General features: G+C 40.3%; 1 protein-coding gene across 1 annotated transcript in view; it reads right to left on the bottom strand.

Moving 5' to 3' along the window:
- Nucleotides 1-11,214: 11,214 nt before the first annotated feature.
- Nucleotides 11,215-22,602, bottom strand: part of TUBGCP5 (tubulin, gamma complex associated protein 5) — a 37,923-nt gene continuing 26,535 nt past the window's right edge. The window contains exons 11-20 of the mRNA XM_012647967.1: nucleotides 22,116-22,314; nucleotides 21,267-21,455; nucleotides 19,997-20,179; nucleotides 18,287-18,371; nucleotides 18,064-18,184; nucleotides 17,415-17,593; nucleotides 16,094-16,219; nucleotides 15,395-15,483; nucleotides 12,357-12,457; nucleotides 11,215-11,425 (exon numbers count right to left, since the gene is read on the bottom strand). Of these exons, the coding sequence (XP_012503421.1) occupies nucleotides 11,379-11,425; nucleotides 12,357-12,457; nucleotides 15,395-15,483; nucleotides 16,094-16,219; nucleotides 17,415-17,593; nucleotides 18,064-18,184; nucleotides 18,287-18,371; nucleotides 19,997-20,179; nucleotides 21,267-21,455; nucleotides 22,116-22,314 (1,319 nt within the window). The 3' untranslated portion in view covers nucleotides 11,215-11,378. The remainder of the gene's footprint in view (nucleotides 11,426-12,356; nucleotides 12,458-15,394; nucleotides 15,484-16,093; nucleotides 16,220-17,414; nucleotides 17,594-18,063; nucleotides 18,185-18,286; nucleotides 18,372-19,996; nucleotides 20,180-21,266; nucleotides 21,456-22,115; nucleotides 22,315-22,602) is intronic.

Genomic DNA, 22,602 nt, shown 5'->3' with positions numbered 1-22,602 from the left:
AGCTGGACAACTAAAAATATATAGAAAAAAAAATTAGCTGGGCATGGTGGCACATGCCTGTAGTCCCAGCTACTCAGGAGGCTGAGGCAGTAGGATTGCTTAAGCCCAGGAGTTTGAGGTTGCTGTGAGCTAGGCTGACACCATGGCACTCTAGCCGGGGCAACAGAGTGAGACTCTGTCTCAAAAAAAAAAAAGTAACTTTTGGGCCAGGCAAGATGGCTCATGTCTATAATTCCAGCACTTTGGGAGGCTGAGGCAGGAGGTTCACTTGAGGCTAACAGTTCCTGAGACCAGCCTGGGCAACATAGTGAGACTCTATTTCTACAGAAAATTAAAGAATTAGCCGGGCATAGTGGTGCACATCTGTAGTCCTAGCTACTGCGGAGGCTGAGGTGGGAGGATTGCTTGAGCCCAGGAGTTCAAGGCTCCAGTGAGCTATGATTGTGCCACTACACTCCAGTCTGGGTGACAGAACAGATCCTGTCTCTTAAAAAAAAAAAAAAACTTTTTAAAAAAGGAAAAAACAACTGACACGAATAGTATCACAAAATAAATAAACCTCAAAATTATTATGAAATTTTCCAGACACAAAAAATAACATATTATTCCATGTTTTCATCTAGGAGTTTTATGGTTTTAGCTCTTACATTTAGATCATTGATCTGTGTTAATTGTTTGTATGGCATGAGTTAGGGGGTCTAACTTCATTCTTTTGCAACTGAATACCCAGTTGTTCCAGCACTACTTGCTGACCATTTCTTTCCCCATTGAATGATCTTAGCACCCTTGTTGGAAATCAATTGGCCATAAGTGTATGGGTTTATTTCTGGACTCTCAATTTTATTCCATTGGTCTATATGTCTGTCATTATGCCAATATCACAATGTTTTTATTCTGTAGCTTTGTAGTAAGTTTTGAAATCAGGATATGTGAGTCTTGCAATTTTATTCTTTTTCAAAATTGTTTTGGCTAATCGTGGCCCCTTGCAATTATATATGAATTTGAAGATCAACTTTTCCATTTCCACAAAAAGGCCACTGGAGTTTTGATAGGGATCTCTATTGAATCTGTAGATTGCTTTGAGGAATATTGCCATCTTAACAATATTTTCTTCTAGTCTATGAATGTGAGATTTCTTCACATTTACTTAATTTCTTTTAGCAATGTTTCGTACTTTTCAGTGTACAAATCTTGCACCTCCTTGGTTAAATTTATTCTAAGATTTTTAATTTTTTAGATGCTATTTCACATAGGATTGTTTTCTTAATTTATTTTTCAAATTTTTCATTGCTGGTATATGGAACTACAACTGATTTTTATGTGTTAATCTAGTACTCTGAAACTTCTCTGAATTCATTTTATTAACACTAGTAGTTTTTGTGGGTTTCTTTGGGGAATCTTTGGGATTTTCTGTATGTAAGATCATGTCATCTGTTTAATATAGTTTTACTTCCTCCTTTCCAGTTCAGATGGCCTTTTACTTCTTTTTCTTACCTAATTGCTCTTGATAGAACTTACAGTGAGTAGTTCAGTGAGTATACAGTGAGTATAATGTGAGTAGAAGTGGTAAAAGTGGGTATTCTTACCTTGTTCTTGCCCTTAGAGAAAATGCTTTTAGTCTTTTACTATTGAGTATAATGTTTGGTATGTGTTTTTCATAAATGACTTTTATCATGTCTAGAAAATTCCCTTCTATTCCTAGTTTGTTGAGTGTTTTTATTGTGAAAGGGTGTTGAATTTTGTTAAATGCTTTTTCTGTGCCAATGGAGATGATCGTGTGGTTTTTATCATTCGTTCTATTAATGTGTTAAGCTCCACTGGTTTTTCTTACGTTAAACCACTCTTCCATTTTTGTGATAAATCCTGCTTGGTCATGGCATAAAATCCTTTTAATATATTATTGGATTTGGTTTGCTAGTATTAATATTTTATTAAGGATTGTTGCATTTATATTCATAAGTGATATTGGACCCCAGTTTTCTTTTAATGTGATGTTTTTGTCTGGCTTTGGTATCAGGGTAATGCTGACCTCATAGAATAAGTTAGGAAGTGTTTTCTCCTCTTTGTTTAGTAAGTTCAATGCCTTTGTTTCCTCAGGATCATTTTCTGTTAATTTCTTCCGGCCATATTTTCTTTTTTCTTTGCAGGCTTCATAATTTTTCATTGAAAATGGAACATTTTGAATATTGTAATGTGGTAACTATGGAAGTCAGATTCTTCCCCCCCCATCAGGGTTAGTTTCTGCTGCTTGCCTGTAGCTGTTTGTTTAGTGACTGTGTTAGTAAAGTCTGTATTCTTTATCATGTGTGGCCTTTGAAGTCTGTATTTCTTTAGCTTGTGTTTGGCTAGTGTTTTGACAAAGATTTTCTTACATGAAGAGAGGGAAAGAAAGAGGCAGAGGAGTAGGAGGCTGGAGGAGGAGGGAAGAGGAGTGAGGAAGGGAGGAGTGGAGGTGGAGGAGGAGAAGGAGGAGAGGAAAACAAAGAAAAACCTCTCCCAGTCTTTTCAGATTGGCTCTGTGCTGGGGCACTCCTTCTACACTTAGGCTGTTTACAACACTCTGCCTTAGCCATCACTTTGTCCTTGCACTGAGCCTAGAAATCAGCCAGAGGTGAAAGTTTAAAGTCTTCTCAGGTCTTTTCTAAGTATGTTTGCACGTTTGTGACTTTCTAAATCCCACAGTCTACACAAGTTTTTTTGAATGAATGTTCAAATTTCCTCAAGAAATTCTCCCCACCTTTTCCTCCCAGGCTTGCAGTACTCTATCATAAGCCTCAACCATAATCTTTTGTCCCGGGTAGCTGTGGGTTATTTCGTTTTGTTTTGCCTTACAATGCTTTTGAGGAATGCCCACTGCTTTTCTGCCCTGGGGAAGGTGGGGGTTCTGGGTTCAGCCAAACAAAGGCAAGCACCTTGCACCAGTCCTTTAGGTGTACCCTGACAAGTTAAAACAGAAACATGTAATTCTTTGCAATAAGGTGTGCTCTGCTCCCTCTGGAGCCAGGGACCAGGGGCCTGCACTGGGAATGTGGGCTCCTGCCTTCAAGCCCAGTGCTGAGCCCGGGGGGTGGGGGAGTGAGACAAAGGCAAATAAAAGTGCACAAAGCTTTTCTACAGTTTTGAAGTTGTCTTTTTCTTGATTCGGTTGTGCTTGATTGCTGTAAACCTTTAACGATTATAGAGCTCTGACAAAGTTGATTCTGACGGTTTTTGATTGACTTTTTCATGTTTTTGTGGCAGGCAGGCCCTTGGAGATCCCTATTCCATTTTTGCTCTGAGATTCAGTTTTGAAAACAATACCAATCCATACCAAAACATAAGAAAAGGTAAAGTGCGGTGCTGATCATTTCTCTCTCTTGCTCTTACTGTGGTAAAGACTGCTAGTGGTCCGCCAACATCTGCTGCCCCTTCTTCCTTGTTAGTGGACGGATTACCACCACCAACTTTGCCTTTTTAGCTGGGTACACATTTCTCTACAGTCAGGTGTAGTTAGATACAAAATTCCTGCCAATGGGATCTAAGCAGAAATGGTGTGGTCAGCTTCTGGAAGGTGTCTTTAAAGAAGATGTCAGTCTCCAGCATTTCCTTTTTCCTGCGGCTGGAATGCAGATGTTAAAGCAACCCTCATGAAACTTGGAATGAGAGCTTTGTGCTAGGGAAAGGGGGCCACAAAGTTAGAAGCCTAGGACCTTGTCACCAGGAACCTGAGCTGGACTAATTCCAGACTTTATTTTTTTACACGAGAGAGAAACTTCTACCCTCTTTATGACCTTGGTATTTTGGGTTTTTTATCATTGCAGCTGATTCTAATCTTGATACATTCCTCATTTGGCACAGGAGAAAGTCCCCACACCTTAGCCTGAATGTAGCAGGAATGTTTGGAGTTATGGGTTATTTCACTTCAGTGTATTTTCTAACTTACTGGTATATTTCTAACTATTATTGGTTTATAGGAAAGCATTCTAACTAGTTTTACAGCATTATCTTTTGATCTTTTGAAGGAGTGGTCATTCTAGGAAGACAATTATATTATCTTCAAATAATTATAACTTTGTCTTATTTCCAACATCAATACTTTTTAACACCTCATTGTATTAACCAAGAGGACCCTTAATTCCTTCTTAACTGATCTCCCCATTCCACAGTAGTAGGATCTCAGCAGCTGTGTTTGTATAACATGGTCTCCTATTTCTTGCTACATTTTATTAAACCTGGGGTGGACACCTGACCCAAGTTTACTCAATGTGCAAACCTTGGTTGGGAGTTTAGAATTGGAACTTTCTGGGTCATGGAACAGTCTCCTGTCTGCAGGGCCTGTGATTCATTTGCAACAGGTCTGCATGTACTCCAACAAAACCCCCAACTGCACCTCTCTTCAGGTGCCCACCTGGACCTCTCCCTCCTGCCCTGGGGCTTCCCTGTCAACAAAGAAGCACTACAGCCTTTGGAACTCACACATGGACAGTGTGGATGTGCAGAGGACGTCACATCCCCTGAGACCGGCCTTTGACTAATGTGAGAGGGAGCTGGCAGGTAAATTCTTCTGTCTTCCTGACACAGTCCACAGGGTTTCTTGGGGACCTCTGATAGACGGGGCAGGCTCACTCAGCTGTGGTCAGCTCGCCGGTGCACCCCACACCCGTTGGCCCTCATCCTTCGCTGACTCTCTGCTCTTTTCTCTGACTACCGCTACAGGCACCACGCTCCATCAGAGTGGAAGCACATGCATCTTTGTCTCTGGTTGTATTTCTGGGGAACCCAGGCCAAGACAGGAACCAAGAGCTAGTCATGCATTTGGGAGCTGTGAGCATTCATCCTCCAGCCACCACAGGAAAAGTGCAGCAGAGAAAGGTATTCTCCTAAGAAAGAAAATAAAGCTAATAAGCTTGGAGAAATAGAAACCAGAGACAGAGCATTCCTTGTGTATGAAACGCTTGTCCATTTCTGGGTTCAAATTCTGACATTCCTGCCCTTGGGTTATAGGAGGATTTTCCTTGACAATAAATTATCCTTTCTTAACTTAAGGGTAGCTCCAGCTGTTGTGGAGGCTTCGTAATGTGTTGCGTTGGCTAAGCTGACTTACATTTACCAGAATTGTCTTTTCTGTAGGTTCTCAAGAGAGACTTGGTGTTGCAGCTACTTTTTCGCTCCTGAGCTCAGTAGTGAAGGAACGAATGATTACTCAAAACACATAGTGTTTAGAGAGAAGAGGAGAAACCAAAATCTAAAGGAGAAAATGGCCTCCTCAGCTAAGTTCCTCTGTATTTATTTCTGAGGACACGTGCAAAGAGTCAGGGCCCTTTGTTAATTTCTTTAACAACTTTCACACAGGTCAGCTGTTTTCAGCTGACCTTGGCACTCAGCAAACAAGCAACTTTGGGCAGGCATTTTCGCCTGACCCTCACGTTCTTTCCATCCATCCATCCATCCTTTCTTTCCATACAGGTCAGCTGTTTTCAGTTGACCATTGCACTCAGCAAACAAGCCGCTCGGGCAGGCGTTTTCGCCTGACTCTTCATTCTCCTTGCTCACGTTCTTTCCATCAATCCTTTCTTCTGGGCCCAGCCCCTACAACCTGGAGGGAGTAGTGAAGCAGCAGCTGTCTTGTAGCTCGCACATGTTGCTGTGTATCTCGTGGTTCACTTTGTTAACACGAGACAGTGGCCAGGCCTGCACCACTGCTTTCCCCTGGATCCTCTGACTCCCGCGTGAGGTGTGTGGTTTAGCTTCGTAACAAAAAGCCCCAGCTTTTGTAGCACATCCACACCACCAAGGTCAGAAGCAGCAAGAACTAGATGGGTCCTGGTCCATCCGCATGGGGTTCTGGCACGTACTTGTGGACGGACGCCAGCTTGTTCTCTCTCTTTCTCAACTGCCTGCTCTGTGGCCACTGAGCTTCAGCATCAGATGCAGATGACAAATGGCCCTATGGAGACTGATTAATCAGTTTACACTATTAATTGTGTAAGATCAAATCCCTGTAGCAGAATCCCCAAAGGTCCATGATTATCGCCATACACGGGATATTTATCTATCTAGATATATATTTTAGTGGTTCTGCTTCTTGCTTCTTGGACTGAACCTTGACTGATAGAGAATTTGGTCTGGAGGGGGGTGCTGCTGTAGCAAAACCTAGAACATGGGCGTGGCTCTGCGACTGGAGCGTGAGGAGAGTTTTGCTGACAAAGTGTCTTGAACACACTGTTCACAGAGTTTTGGACTTTGCAGAAGTTGCAGAAGAGGGCTTAGAAGAAAGTGAGAAAAATGTTATTGGAAATTGAAGGAAGAAGGTCCTTGTTAAGTAACAGCAGAAAGTTTAGCAATGCTGTTGCCTGCAGTTTACCAAAAGGACAAATTATACCTAATGAACTAACTGATCTAGCTAACGAGATTTTTCAAGCAAAGTATTAAAGATGCTGCTCCGTTTCTTCTTGCTGATTATAGTAAGAAGTGAGAGGAGAAGCAATAATCTGAGAGAATGATTTAATGGTTTAAAGAAAAAGGAGACAGAATTGATGGTTTTGAAATTTCTCAGCCTCTCGAAGTGGCCAATGATGCTAAAATAAAAAATGACCATTGAGCAAAGATCAAATACATGGCACTGCCAAGAAAACATGGTCTAAAGACGAGTGTAAAATCTTAAGACATCAGAAAAATAAAAAATTGTGCCTCACAGTATCATTCAGTGACACAAAGGCTCTGTAAATAGATTAAGAATGTGTTCCACAGATCCTCTCAAACAATTGGGTCTTTAGGAAACTCAAAAAGGTTGCTACTCAGGAGGAATCCAAGGCAGAAAAAGGTTTATTTCACAGAAATTTATGGTTATGGTTTTGTCTAGTAGAGTGGACCTGAGAAGATTCACAGGAGACTCAGAGTTTTTAACAGTATTATGTCACCAGAAAAACTGCTGGCTTGGGCTGAAAGAAACAGAGATCTTACGACTGAGGAAAGGCTTTTGGACTTCCAGGAGTCTATTGTCAAGAGGAGGCAGAGAAAACAATTCTGCTGCAAATGTGAAACCTTTTAGGAAAAGGGAAAGATGACTGAGTGCAGAACCAAAACACCAGAGGGCAGGACTAGGAGCCATGGAGAGTTATTCAGACCTAGCTGAAGACCGCCAGCGTTCGGTCAGCGGGATTACCACCTCCCATTTCCACCACTCCACCACCTTTGAACAGGAATGTCTGTAGTGATTATCCCATGCTTGTCCCACCATTACCTATCGGCGTGTGGGGCAGCTCGCTTGTCTCTCCAGTGTCACATATGTTACGATTGGAAGGAACTGAGCGAGCAGCTGTATTTAAGGAACTACACTGAGATGCCCCATCAGCACCTGAACTTGGTCTGGATGATGCTGTTCTGAACTCTGAACTGATGCTGTAATGGGATGACTTTTGGGAATCTTGGAAAGGGAGTGCCTGTACTTTGATGTCTGAAGTGACAGGAATGATTAGGAGGCCAGAGGGCAGACTGTGGTAGCCTCTAAGGGGACCCCCAAAGTCCCCAACTCTGGTACCCATTCCATATGTAAGCCATTCCCCTTGAATGTGGGCTGGATTTAGAGATTCACTTATTAATAGAATACAGCAGAAGTGAGAGGATGTGATCCCAGTAAAAGGTTGTAAAGAGACTGTGGCTTACGTCTCGGGTCTCCGCCAGTGCTCTGAGGGAGGCTGGCTGCCATGTTATGAGCAGCCCTGGAGAGGCCTGGGTGGTTAGGAACTGATGCCTCTGGCCAACCGCCAGCGAGGACCTGAGTCCTGCTCACGTGAAGGGGCTGGGAAGCAGATTCTCTTCCGAGCCTTGGAATCACTGCAGCCCTGACTGACACTTTGCTTTTTTGAGACAGTCTCACTCTGTCGCCTGGGCTGAAGTGCAGTGGCATCATCATAGCTCACTCCAACCTCAAACTCCTGCCTCAGCCTCCCGAGTAGCTGGGAATACAGGCAAACCACCATGCCTGGCTACGTTTTTCTATTTTTTGTAGAAAGGGATGGCGGATGTCTCGCTCTTGCTCAGGCTGGCCTCGAGGTACATGAACCACTGTGCCTGGCCGAAAACTTTAATGCTGTTATATGATATTGTTTCTTACAACATATTATCAAAAATTCCAGACACGGGGAAGGCTGAAAGAACTTTATAGTGGACACCCACGTACCCATCACCCCCATTCTAATAAATACTACTTTACTATACTTGCTTAGTAACCTCAATTTTCTGATGGCTGTAAGAAGAGTTTTGGTTTCTTTCCTGTATGGTTGGCAGTGATGACTTACAGGCTCCTTACATGCCTGACTGGAAAAATGTTTATGGTTTAAAAAAATATCTTTTAAAAGTCCAAACAGAATAAGAAAAATTAAGTAAAAAAGATCCAATCCATTTCACACATAAGATAGGGCAATGTACACCACAGTGTTAGCTTTTCCACAAAAATGAGATAAGAGCAGGTCTTACTTAGATTTGGTGTAAAGATGCCTTTTTTTTTTTTTTTTTTTTGAGACAGTCTCACTCTGTTGCCCTGGCTAGAGTGCTGTGGCGTCAACCTAGCTCACAGCAACCTCAAACTCCTGGGCTCAAGCGATCCCACTGCCTCAGCCTCCCGAGTAGCTGGGACTACAGCCATGAGCCACCATGCCTGGCTCATTTTTTCTATATATATTTTTAGTTGTCCAGATAATTTCTTTCTATTTTTTTAGTAGAGACGGGGTCTCGCTCTTGCTCAGGCTGGTCTCGAACTCCTGAGCTCAAACAATCCACCCGCCTCAGCCTCCCAGAGAGCTAGGATTACAGGCGTGAGCCACTGCGCCCGGCCTAAAAATGCCTTTTTATTAAGAAAACTCAATCATTTGATGCATGTAGCTGACATGACGATGTGACGCCCAGATCCTTCTCCAAGAAAGAATTGTCACCCTCTTTCCTGAGAGTGCTGTCTGCAGAGAGCCTCAGCTGCAGCTGCTTCTGGGGTTGTCTCCGCTGCAGAGGTCATGCTCTTACCAGCGACCCTCCACCAGTGACTGATCGAGGTGAGGTAAAAAGGCATGGCCATCTTCCCCAACACAGGACAACCTGACAGGCCACTTCCACTGACCTGAATTGCAGACTAGCTTTCCTCTCTGGCCAGTCGGGCTCCCTCTCCCTTCTGTCTATGGGGCAGTTTCACATCTAATTTCATCTCAGAGGCTGCTTCTCAAAGTAACCAATTGGTGACAGTTTGTAAAGTCTATTCTTCTCCCAATGTAAACTTGCTAATCTTCACTGGGAAACTCTAAAGTCTCAAAAAAAGGGCAAATATAGATAGAGAATAAAATCTTAGTTTAAGTGACAACAAATTCCAAATACTAATTTTCTTAAGTGAAAATATTTCCTTTCCTAAACATTTACCTTCTGGCTGGGTATGGTGGATCAAGCCTATAATCTTAGCACTCTGGGAGGCCACAGCGGGAGGACTATTTGAGGCCAGGAGTTTGAGACTAGCCTGAGCAAGAGCGAAGACCCTGTTTCTACAAAAAATAAAAAAATTAGCTGGACATAATGGTGCATACCTGTAGTCCCAGCTACTCTGGAGGCTGAGGCAGGAGGTTGCAGTGAGCTATGATCACACCACTGCACTACCGCACACCACTGCCCAGGTGACAAAGAAGACTTCGTCTCAAAAAAAACAAAACCACCCCCCGCCCCACAAACTTATCCTCTAATCCCAGGTTTAGAAACACTGATAACTCAGTTTAGCAAGAGTGTGTTTTAGTATATCTGATGTGATGATTTTTTGCTAAGTATAAAGAATTTTACCGAAAGAGCCAGGCCATCTCTGTTTAAATGATGACCCCTTCATCATGTCAGCCTTACAGGAGCAGACATTCCCATCAATTTCCATAGCATTCTGACCTACAGGACCAGACCACAAGCAACTTCACATACCCCACAGTTGCTGGGCTAAGTAACGGTATTTTCTTGAGATCTGGAAGAAGCTGTTCATCCCCGGCATTTGAAGGCCTCCCCAGTGAATTTCTTCTGAGGCTTAGGAGTAAAGTCCAGGATTTGAGTAGGCTTGTCTCCGGGCTTTGCCTTCTCCATGTAGGAAATGTTGAGGCTTCAAGATGGTCAAGATTATTTCTAAGAGGAAGGGTGTGCTGGTGCTTGGCTCTGAGGGCTATTTGGAGCTCAGTGATTGCTTTTAGAAAAGAAATAAGTACCAAATATAGTACTGAGTCCTAAGTATTAGAAACATGCTATGATGGTTAATTTTATGTGTCATTTGACTGGGCTAAGGGATGCCCAAATGACTCGCAAAACATTATTTGGGGCTGTGGCTGTGAGAGTGTTTAGCATTTGCATTGCTGGATTGAACAAAGATGCCTCACCAATAAGGGTGAGCATCATCCAATCTGCTCAAGTCCTGGATAGAAAAAAAGGCAGAGAAAGGGCAGATCTGCTCTCTATTTGGGCTGAGATACCTCTCTTCTCCTGCCCTCCAACACTGGTGCTCCTGGTTCTCAAGCACTTGAAGTCAGATTGGGACACCACTGGCCCCTCTGGTCCCCAGGTCTTTGGATTTGGACAGGAACTACACCACTGACTGTCCCAGGCCTCCCTTGCAGATGGCAGATCATGGGCCTTCTTACCCCATCACTGCATGAGCCAATACCTCATAATAAATCTCTTCTGTATCTCTCTCTCTCTCTGTCCCACTAGTTCTGTTTCTCCGGAGAACACTGACTAATACACATGCTAAGAAGTATACAAAGAAAATGTGGAAAAATTAAACAGTAAGTATAATTTATTTAAGATATAACTGGTTAGCTCATAAAAACTGCTCAGAAATACCAGACAACAGTATGTACCAATAGTTAGCTCTAAGTGAGGTTGGCTTTTGATATTCATTGATATTGGCTGAAGCTATTTTCAATTTTGCAATTTCCCAGGCGCATAAAAAATATAAACACTTCTAGGATAGGCAAATCTAACATAACTTTTAGGGAAGACAGCATATAAAACTCTACATAAAAGACTTCTGTGACTGAAGTATAGCAGCAAAAGGAGTATAAAAGAATTTTAAGTGTTTTAATTTATTTTTAATACCAATAATTACATTTTCAAACATGATATAATTTAAAGGTATCAATACCATAAATCTGTATCTTACAGTAGGAAATATAAGAGTAAATGGCCTATATACACTTGCATTATTTACACAATTTTATATACATAACCCTATACACTACCCAATAATTTTCAGAGAAAATACCTACAATCCATTTACCTAGGTTGTGGATAAGTTTTTAAAATGAACAAAAATAGAAACATTTCCACTTTTCAGCTGCATATGGTGAACTGAACAAAGGTGAAGTCTGAGATATTTATTATACCGAAGATATTTAACTTTGCTCCATGCCAGCCATGAGTGACAGTGCTAGAGATTCCACTGTGGGAAGAATAAAAATAAAGTTAAAAAAAAAAAAAAGGTCTAAATATTTTTAAAATGTTCGAATAAGGCTTTAATAAATTCAAAAGTGTATTTAAACATATGTTCTATTTTTAATTTTGAAAAGAAAAAAATCCAGGCATTTCACTGAACAAATAAATCACACCTGCCTCATAAGTCATGAAATCAGGAGTCACTTAACAAAGTGCCACATTCTAACCTATGAATGGAAACCTCTTGTATAACACCCAATGCAAAAATGGACAATCGCATTAATGATTCCTCTAACACTATTCTAACAGTATTTTTTAAGTGTTCAGCTATGCTTAATAATTATATTACAATTTGAATATGCAGAAATGGGAGAGATTAACTGTATACTTTACCAAAAAAAGTCAGGCAAAAAGATACTACTTAGCTCTTTATTTCTGCAGATTACATGGCTTTCTTCTCCCCATACCCCCCCGACAGACCTCTCTGCCTACTTCGCACATTGAGTTCTGAACTGTCAGGTACACATTTCCTTGTGATAAGAGGCAGCCTTGGGAGTTTTAAAATTGCTAAAAACAAAAAACAAAAACAAACCTATCTTTTGAAAAGAAACAGTTACAAAAATTACACGATAGTAAAGTATGACAGAAATCTATTCTATCATCTGCTTTATTTAATATTAGTTTTAGAAATCTACTGGTGTAATCAATGGTATATTAGAAAGTAACATCTTTAATTTTAGGCTTTAATTTGATATTCACTCACCTCACTGTAACTCTGAAAAAGTAATTCAAAGCATGGCACAACTGCTAAGGGACTTTTCAGTTTTGAAAATGGTGAGAAATTCTAATTCTTCATGCAATCAGTAACAAAACAATGATACACAGACTAAGCTAAAAGAAAATATACAAGTAGTAATATTTTAACATGATATACTCACGATGGGGAAAAGATCCTCTACAGACGGCTTTGTTTAAAATGGTTACAAGAAACATATGGCAGTTTTTAAAATCAGACTCCATTTTCTCTATAGATTCCATCCTAGGAAAAAAAGTAAATTTCAATTTAAGTAAGTGCATAGGAGGTTAGTATCAGGTTATTAAGTATGAAATGTCCGATCTCCTTAAATACTAAGTTTGACAGTTGATATCTGTGACATTTCACTTTGATACTTCTTTTTTTATTTTTATTGTAAAGGTACATACTCATTCTTTCAAATGCACATTTAGATTTGTGATTCTCTTCCAAGGTTTTTTTTTGGAAAAATTTTTGTACAACCATAGATGGGTCAAAAATTTGTATTACTTTCAAACATGAGTTCTGTCATCAATACAACACAGCTCAAAATATCAACAAAGAGTTTGGAAAAGATGTGGCTAATGAACACATAGTATGTTGACAGTTTTAAAAGTTCCATTCTGGTAACTTTAATCTTAAAAATGAGCCACGTGGATGACCTGAGACCAAGGGGTATAATGGTAAACTAAGAACTGTTAGCGGAAGCAAATCCATCTCAACCTACAATCAGGTTTGATATTACTCTTCCAACAATACTAGACTATTTAAAACAAATCGACAAGGTAAAGAAGCTGGATAGATGGGTCTACAAAAATTAAACAAATGTCAAAAGAAAAAATTGTCTCAAAGTTTGCCTTTCTTTGCTGTCATAACATAAAGGCAATCCATTTCTATACCGTATTGTTACATGTGATAAAAAACAGACTCTTTTTGACAATCACAGGCGTTCTGCACAATGACTGGATAAAGTGCTGAAACACAGTCCAAATCAAATATCCATCGAAAAAAGCTAATGATTTGTTTGGTGGTCCAGCACTGGTATTATCCACTACAGTTTCGTGAAACCTTGTCAATCAATTACAGCGGATTTCTACTGTACCCAATTGGACGAAATGATGAGGATGCTTGCGATTAAACGGCCAAGATTGGTCAATAGAGACAGGCCAATCCTCTTACAAGACAATGCTCATCTACATGTCACACAAACAATGCTACTCAAACAAAAAGCCCTAAAATTTGAAATTATTTAATAAAAGTCCCCCCCTTCTTTTAAAAAAAGGGAAATGTCAAACACATGCAAAAGAGAATTTCATAGTAGGCTTCCATGGCCCAGCACCAAGCCTTCACTGGCACCCATGCCAGGTACCAGGCTTACACCTCCGCAACCCCACCACAGTATTGAGAAACAAATTTGAGACATCAGAGCATTTCATTTACATATGTTTTGTAAGTATAAATGTATACTTCAAATATAAAGACTCCTTTCAAAACACAGCCACAATATCATTTACTTAAAAATAATGTTTCTTTAATGTCTTCAAATAATCAATGGTATTCAAGCAAATTTCACATTACTTCCACAATTTTTCACTTTTCTCTTTTTTTTTTTTGAGACAGAGTCTCACTCTCTTGCCTGGGCTAGAGTGCTATGGCATCAGCCTAGCTCACAGTAACCTCAGACTCCTAGGCTCAAGCAATCCTCCTGCCTCAGCCTCCCGAGTAGCTGGAACTACAGGTGTGTGCCACCACACCCGGCTGATTTTTTCTATTTTTAGTTGTCCAGCTAATTTCTTTCTATTTTTAGTAGAGATGGAGTCTTGCTCTTGCTGAGGCTGGTCTTGAACTCTTGACCTCAAGTGATCCTCCTGCCTCAGCCTCCCTGAGTGCTAGGATTATAGCGTGAGCCACCATGCCTGGCCCCACTTTTCTGCTGTAAGTCTGAATCAGGATCAATGAACTTCCATAAACTGTGGTGCTTGATATTCTTCTTAAGTCCCCTCACATCCTGCTTTTTCCTCACAATTTATTTGTAGAAGAAATTGAAAGAGTTCAATTTTAGCAAAGCATATGTGCAGTGTTATTTTCTCCTCCACTCCATAGTGACACAAAAAACGAAATTATTTTACACACTTTGAGACAGCAATAACAAAACAAGTAAGACTTCTATTTCCACCCTTGCAATTATTTTTACCTACTGTCTTAGTTTGTTCATTTAGAGTATAGACAGAGGTTAAGATTTTGAATTACACTAGCACCATAATGAACTCTCGTCTCTTCACTAATACGGACCAAGGACAAACAACTATCATAACAGCCTGGTCAACCAGACATGTACTTTTTATTCAGGAAAGTAATAGCAGAATTATCATTGCGTTCATTTTACAAACAAGACAGGGACAAAATATTGAGCTGTACATTCGAGTTAACAGTAGAGGATGGTCTTTGCTGGACAGGAAGAGCTCCTGGATCCTCAACTGTCGCTTCACTTCAGGGCATTTGCCTTTCTATTAATATATGACACATGTGAATAACAAACACTCTAAGTTATACAATATCTTTTAGGGCTCATCCAAGACACAACTTTGGATTACAATCTACCATGATGTCCAGAATTTGCTTTAAAATAATTCAGCAAATGTGAGTGGGGGTGGATGGCAGCCATGACACAGCTGGCCCTCACTGATACTGCTGAAGCAGGGTGATGGGCACATAGGGTTTGCTATGCCATTCTCCCCACTTCTGTAGATGCTCGAAGGTGTTCATAATAAAAATTTAACAAAACTTATATAACAAAACATGAATATAGTCTAAGAATATTTGTTCATCCTAAGTAAAAGACCAGATTTTTCCTATTATTTTACCTCTCATAACAGAATTGTATAAATTTTTTTTTTTCTGAGATGGAGTCTTGCTATGTTGCCTAGGCTAGTCTCGAACTCCTGGCCTCAGGTGATCCTCCTGCCTTAACCTCCCAAGGACCTGGGACTACAGCTGGGCACCACTTTGCCAAGCTAAGAATTACACAAAACTTGATGCTGTCTAGTTTTAGTGAACAAATTCTTCTTAAATATAGTGGTTATGATGTATTGCCAGGATGACAAAAGGCTCCTTGAATGAAGGCAGTTAAAAGAGAAGCTTAAAATGGTCACAACACAGATGCTTCTTGAGCTACATACTTACCGCCAAGCCCCCAGGCCTGCATGCCAGCCGTCTGCAAACATGAGAGCCAAGTTCAACACTTTCATGATAGCTTCTTTCACAAAGCTGACCTGGAGACCAAAGTCACAGAACACAGACTCTGTAACTAGGTTTGGACACTGATACCAACACTTTTACCTAATTTAAATGAGTCAAAGAAAAAGTGCATCAGCACAGTGACTACCTTCTATATGTATAAGGAAGGGTGCTAGGCTCTGAACCAAGCCCACCTGGGGTTGGGTCCATGCATTTACTATGCACAGGACCCAGGTGGCATTAGCAGTACAGTCAAACCAACACAGCAAGTTACCATTTTCCTGGGATAGCCATTTAAATTCACCAATGAAACTGGGACAAGTAATTCCAATGGTTGCAATATTATATAATTTCATATATTTACACTAGGTTGAATGTACAATTACTCCACAACTGCAGACAGTTTTCCAACTGAATTCAAATATAACACAGGTCAACTGTCAAAACACAGCTCTCACGTTTCTCTTAGATGTAATTTCCAGTAACAGGGAGCTCATTTGCAACATTTGATCTAGTCCTTCCTTAAAGAATATTCTGCAGGACAGAAGCTTTGTAATCACAAAATCCCAAAGCAGACAGACAGCCCCACACACCCAGCTTCCTTCATGCCACCATGGCCACATTTGCAAGAGAAATCTCACATACCTTTTCTCTCAGCAGACATCGATCATGGATGGTTGACAAATATCTATAGTGAATTTTAATCAATTGATCTAAATCCTTAGCTTCCTCGACTTGATGTTGAAACTCTAGCCCTGTACTGTGCAGAATCTTGGAAGAGAAAGATGAAAAGCTTAAATCAGCAGACTTCTTTGAGGACTCCTGTGCTGCACATAAAACTTTTTATCAACTTCTTCCACTCCTCTCAAATTCTTCCTTCAATAATCAGATCTGTAAAGTTTCATCAAGTACCATTCTTTAGAGGCTGACTAGATGTGTTCTGATCCTAAGAGGACAGTGGGCCAGTCCCATAGGACACCCACTTACACAGGGAATGAACGCCCAACTCCGCGGACTAACAGATTTCCTGGGGGAAGGGGCAAGGACATCAAACTGCATAGAAGATGCACTGATTTAAAAAAAATTATCAGGTAAATGTGTTATAAATGCAAGTATTATTTTTATAATACAAATAATTACAATACACCTATATGTTTTTACAAGTTCCATTTTTCATATATTGGTTTTTCTCTAAAAGGAACACAGATGTACTTCAAATAAAAAACAAAAAACTAGGAAGAAACTTAAACTCCTACTATTTATTCTTAACAACTAAGGGCATAGGGCCAGCCCCGTGAAGGCCAGTAGAACAGTCAGCAGGAGCACAGAGCACATCTGCCACACCCTTCCTGCCTAACACACAGGCCTCAGGGGTCACTTCATCCCAACAAGAAGGGTCTTAGAACTCATACACCAGAATGGGTATGAATGAGGGGGTTTCTAAATTTTAAACCACAAATGAGTACTATCCTCTAATAATACTGCTCTTGCTCAAATATCTGAACTCCTCTTTCAGAACTTCCTCTAGAAGTGGTTTTAAGATGTATAAGAAAAGCAGTTTCATTTACTTTGTAGTGACTTACTTCTTGTTTTTAAGAAAAAAGTACATAATCTGGCTGCATCTTCCTCCTTCACACCACACTAGCCTGAGAATTTTGGCTGTTATTAAATACTGAAGCCATTTTCTAGGGACAGCTGTCACCACTGATGAAGTTTAAAGGACTATGCAGCAAGTTCTGAAGGCAATTTCAAAAGGGGCTGTAGCTGCACCACGGGGCTGCTGGAGAAGAGGGACAATAGTCTCTGGGTACACATATTCTGGAATGTTTAAAAAAAATTTTCCCCACTGCCATGTTATTTTATGATCGAATTTGTTATATGTTCCATTTTCACAATCTGTAAGTATTTTGTGGACTCCACTGTATAAATAAGGTGACAGAACTGAGGCAGACAGGTAGACACAAACCCTGGTCATGATGTAGTTGTGTAAGCTGTTCACAAAATGCATGAGCTTCACTCTTAAGAGGAACATCCGATGAATCTGCTGTCTTACTGGTTCTTTTGGTGGTCCAAACTGAGCAGCTATGTCTTGTTCATGCAGAAGGCCTTCTTTAAACTGTGGTCGTTCAGCAGTACCAACCAGCTCTATAAAAGATTGAAAGAACGAAGTGGGTGGCAAGAGCGACTGCACTATCACACAGGGTGAGAACTGTGAGGGGCGCAGCAGCCCTGAAGAAAGCACTCTGACATAGGCACGGCAGGGACCAGACTTCAGTGCCTTTGGAAGACAAAGTGTGAAAAGTTCCCTGTATCACGTTTGTTCTCACTATCATGAAATAGGTAAAAGTCCCATTAACTTGTCACTAGAAATTTTTGCATAACCCAAGAAGAATATTTATTCTGGCTACATTCCTAATCAAGTTGTTGCATTTTTGATCAAATGTACATACAACTTCTTGATATTTTATTCAGATACTTGATGTTTCTAAAACTGTTGCTATAATACTCTTCATTTTGGCATTTGTATACACAGAAAAAAACAATCAAATACCAACAACCTCTTTTTCTCAGGGCTAAAATTAAATTATGATTTATCTGCTGAAAACAAATCTTACCACCAAATAGTAAAACATCCAGACTATATTTTGCCCACTTTATTTGCAATAAGAGAAGGAACACTTGATTGTAAATTTTTTGACATTCCGAACTTATGACAATATCCACAGGCCATGGGACCTATGAAAACAAGAACATAAAATTAGAATAAAAAGTAACCATTACTTGAATGTTTTAATTTTAACAGAAAACAATGTTTGTACAAAGAATATCAGCACATACCTTGTAGCTCAGCGTCAGACCATCTAAAATATGAACAGGTAGTTTCTTCTTAGCTGTGTCAACATTTTCAAAAGATATAGACAGACTAAATAAAAGAAATTTCAGTTTTAGTTTGTAAAAGTACTATGTTATATAGAAATGTCCTTTTAAAATAACTAGTATTTTAACATTTATTTACGTAATATTCCAAACAAGATACTGTATTTCGTAAAAGGAATGCAAATTTCCAATAAATGTATATTTTCTAACATACTCTAGAACAGAAAATTGGTTTTAGAAATAAGGGAGGGGGAAGCTTTTAAATAATGAGTTTAGTTATACAAGAGATACTTAACAATGGTAATAAGTTAACTGGAAAAAAAGGCGGAAGTTGGGGAAGAAAATATAATGGTAATAGGCAGGGAGCTTAATTCTGGTAAAATTTAGGCAACAGGCTCAGGATGGGTTGGGGGAGGATGAGAATATCATGTGAGGTGAGCCACGCTTGTGAGCTTAGCACCTTCTTGAGCCCCATTTGGATGAGATGCAGCCTCCTACAGCAAAGGTGTCAGGCACTGCTTTATCCATGCATTCCTAAGATGGGTTTTGAATGACTCTCAAGAGAAAGAAAGCAACAAACACGTACATGGAAATGTTCGGGTGCCAGGCACTGAAAGTGCCCTTGTCTCAGTTAATCCTCACAACAGTCCCACCGGTGGTTACTGAGAAATGAGCCAACTCTCCCAGTCACAGAGGTACTAAGAGATGATGCCTGGATGCACACTATGGAAGGTGTAAAGTGAGGGGTTAACCTTGAGCCAGAGCTGTAAAGGGCACTGTGAGATTATCAATTAGCAGATTTGTTCCAAGCAGAGGAACTAGTCAGAATTTTTTTAGCTCTTCAGAGTCTGATATATCTGCATTCACCCAGTGCTCAAGAGGCATCTGCTAAATATTTCGTCAGGTGCTGAGCTAAGCAGGCGATAGAGAGCCGATCTTTCCTCCCTTCTGGGACTCCCAGCACAGGGTAGACACATGAAGACATGGAGCGTGCAGACCACATGGAACAGGAGAGCATGTCATTGGGTGGTGGGGAGAATAGCACTTGGGGAACCCAGAAGTATTTCCAAGTCCCTAAAGTGCAAAGTGTGGCAGCAGAGAGGATGGTGTTTATGTGTGTAGGACATGAGGCTGGGAAAATGGAGCCAGACAGTAAAAAGCTCTCTTTCCTGAGACGAAGCTTAGCCTAGCCCATCCGTTAGGAGGCACCCATGAGGAGCCTGAGCGTGTGCAGTGGAGGGTGGTGCTAGTGTTCTACAGTCACTCTGGTGAGGCTCAAGTCCCTTCTGGTGGGAGGGAGCAAGGATGAGGGCCACAGGCAGTCAGGAGAGCTCTGAGCCAGCCCTGAGAGGGTGGGGGATGGTCCCTAGGAGACAGGACTGATGAACTTGGCAGCCAGTGAGGTGTGGGAGCTGAGAGAGGAAGCACAGGCTCCAAGCCCACGGGGGAGGCCACTGGACCCTGCAGGATGCACAGGCCCACCTCATCTTCTCTCACTTACTGGGAGTCACTTAGCTACCCACTACCTGAATTTTCCAATATGAAAAATAATATTGGTAAGACATATAGGGACAGTGTGAGGATGAAATAATATATGTATTTCATAGAAGACTTCTTGGTACATGGTTTATTTTATACTAATTTTAAAAAAAGGTGCCTTGCATATTTTACCGTGAACTATCTTCAGGATAACGCTGTCCTACTGCTTCTTGGAGTTGGACATTAAGAAAAGACACATTCTGCCAGGTTTCCTTTTCTCTTATTTTATCAAAAATTGACGTGTAGAAGTCATACATGGTATCTCCACCTTCCATTAAGAAAAAATTCCTCATGGCCTGCAAGTACTCTACCAACCTGAATGGAAAGAAAATAAGCAACAGGAAGATCTTTGACATTCATAAGGCAGGATTCTGGATCAATACCAGGTGTTGTACCCTGACATTTCTAGTAAAACAAGTTTATATCCTACATTTACTAAAATTAGAATTGTTAACACCTGTTAAAGACTTTTTTCAATGATAAAAATAGCACATTTTCCTTAAATAATCAAAAGAAATGGTATCTTTCTATATCATTATAGAAAATAGAAAATTGGGCCAGGCACAGTAGCTCATGCCTGTAATTCCAGCACTTTGGGAGGCTGAGGCAGGAGGATCGTTTGAGATCAGGAGTTCAAAATCAGCCTGAGCAAGAGCAAAACCCCCATCTCTACAAAAAATGGAAAAATTAACCAGGCGTGGCGGTGTGTGCCTGTAGTCCCAACTACTTGGGAAGCTGAGTCAGGAGGATCACTTGAGCCCAGGAATTTGAGGTTGCAGTGAGCTATGATGACACCACCGCACTCTATCCTGGGAAACAGAGCGAGACCCTGTCTCCAAAAAAAAAAAAAAGAAAATAGGAAATTGGGCAGTCACAAAAATGTAACAACAAAAAATTAATCCAAATCCCACCATGCATGAATTTCTACAGTTAATATTTGGAGTATTTCTTTCCAGTATTTTTTTTATGCACTTAAAAAAATATAGTTCTACCATATCATATATCCTACTATTTAATCAACATAATTTTTATGAACTTTACAAAATTCATACATGGATACAGTAATGCCACATTTATGGATATGCCATAGTTAAAAGAACTAGCCACTATTACTGAGTAATTTCATGTTTTTCATTCTAATAGCAAACTTTGTGATGGGTATTCTTGTGTAATAAGCTTTTTTGTATTTCTTTTGGGACAGAGTCTCGGAAATAAACAAAATTAAATTTCACAACATAGTTATGAAAATACTGATGGTCAATTGATCCTCTCAAAAAAATCATTCACTGCATAACCATTTTCCACTCTAATAAAAACTGACTTGAAATACAGGTTTTAATAATCTGTTCTTAGGGTATAATCAGCTATTGACTACTTTCAAAATTAAATTACTCCTTTTCACCTGTAATCTTTTTTTAGAGTTTGCATGAGATTTCCACAGCAATCTAGATACTGCTTATCAATATGAGGATAGAGGCAAGATCTCAGTGTTAATTCAAAAGTCTGGCATGTCACAGATTCCGACGATCTATCCACACATACATCTCCACCAGCAAACTTCTCGTGAAAGTCACTCTGCTCCAAATACAACCTTCAAGAAAAAAACATGAGTCTTCTTTTCATGAGCTACTGTCAACAGAATTCTCTTAAGTCAAACCCCCAGAGTCCCATTTTTACCTTTGGTCCTAAAATTGCCAACTATTACAGAAAGAGAGAAATCTTTCTCCTCAAAATATCCTTTGAGTGAACCAGTCTTTCAGAGTCGCTGCTGCCTCAGGGTCAGGTACTGGAGGAGGTCGTTCTAGTTATTAGGACTGCACACAGTGAATGCTGGCCATCAGACAGTCAGCACTGTGTGGGCATTAACAACTTATTCCACTAGTCTAAGTGCTTAAAAGCAGCTTAAGCCTAAGACACGTTTTATGCCAAGGGAGACCCCAACTCAAGGTGTGCCTGACACTCGCCTGTGACCTAGACTTTCAGGAACATCTCTGGGGCAAGTGACAGCACCCTGAGGGGCCTGAGGGCACAGAGGCAAGATGGCCGGACTTCCACAAACAACACAGACGCCATACTATACATTTGAAATAAGGGAACACAACATCTTCTTGTACTCTGTTCATCAGAAAGGATAGGCTACAAGGACTTTTGTGTTTAAGGCTGGAAAGCTCTACCTGGCAGAAACAAAGAGTTATAAACATTGCACAGATTCTACCATTTCGACCACTGAAAATCTTGCAGGTGTGCACACCTTGCAAAGTTAATGGCAAGCAGGGGATCATGAATATCATCCAGTTCAAGATGCCTTTCAGCAATGGACTGCATCTTGATTAGGTTCTCTTTGGTTGCCTGTTGCTCAGTAAGAACCTGTGGAGTGGAATCTTCTCCACGTCGAAGCCGGGACTGCACGGATTCCAGAAAGAGAGTGTACAAGCTTTTTCTTTCTGCATCTGAAACATAAAGAAATATGTAAAGTGAACTATGTTCTAGTAAACAGTATTAAGTAACATTAAGAAATAGTAAGTAATTTCATCCTAATACAGCATGGTATTTTTCCTGTGGTCTATGAAGGTCCACCCTGTTTCTTTACTTTTACCTTTATAGTGTAGCAAAACTAAACGTTTTTATACCCTCTGTTAAAAAACTGCAAAGTTCATTATTAAATATCACATTACATCAGCTACTTTTTTCCTGAACAGAGTAATATCTTAAGCAGGACACTTAAAAGTTAAGTTCCT

This window comes from Propithecus coquereli, unplaced genomic scaffold (genome assembly GCF_000956105.1).
Source record: "Propithecus coquereli isolate 6110/MARCELLA unplaced genomic scaffold, Pcoq_1.0 Scaffold28, whole genome shotgun sequence".
Taxonomy (NCBI): domain Eukaryota; kingdom Metazoa; phylum Chordata; class Mammalia; order Primates; family Indriidae; genus Propithecus; species Propithecus coquereli.
This window is presented reverse-complemented; position numbering and strand designations above follow the sequence as displayed.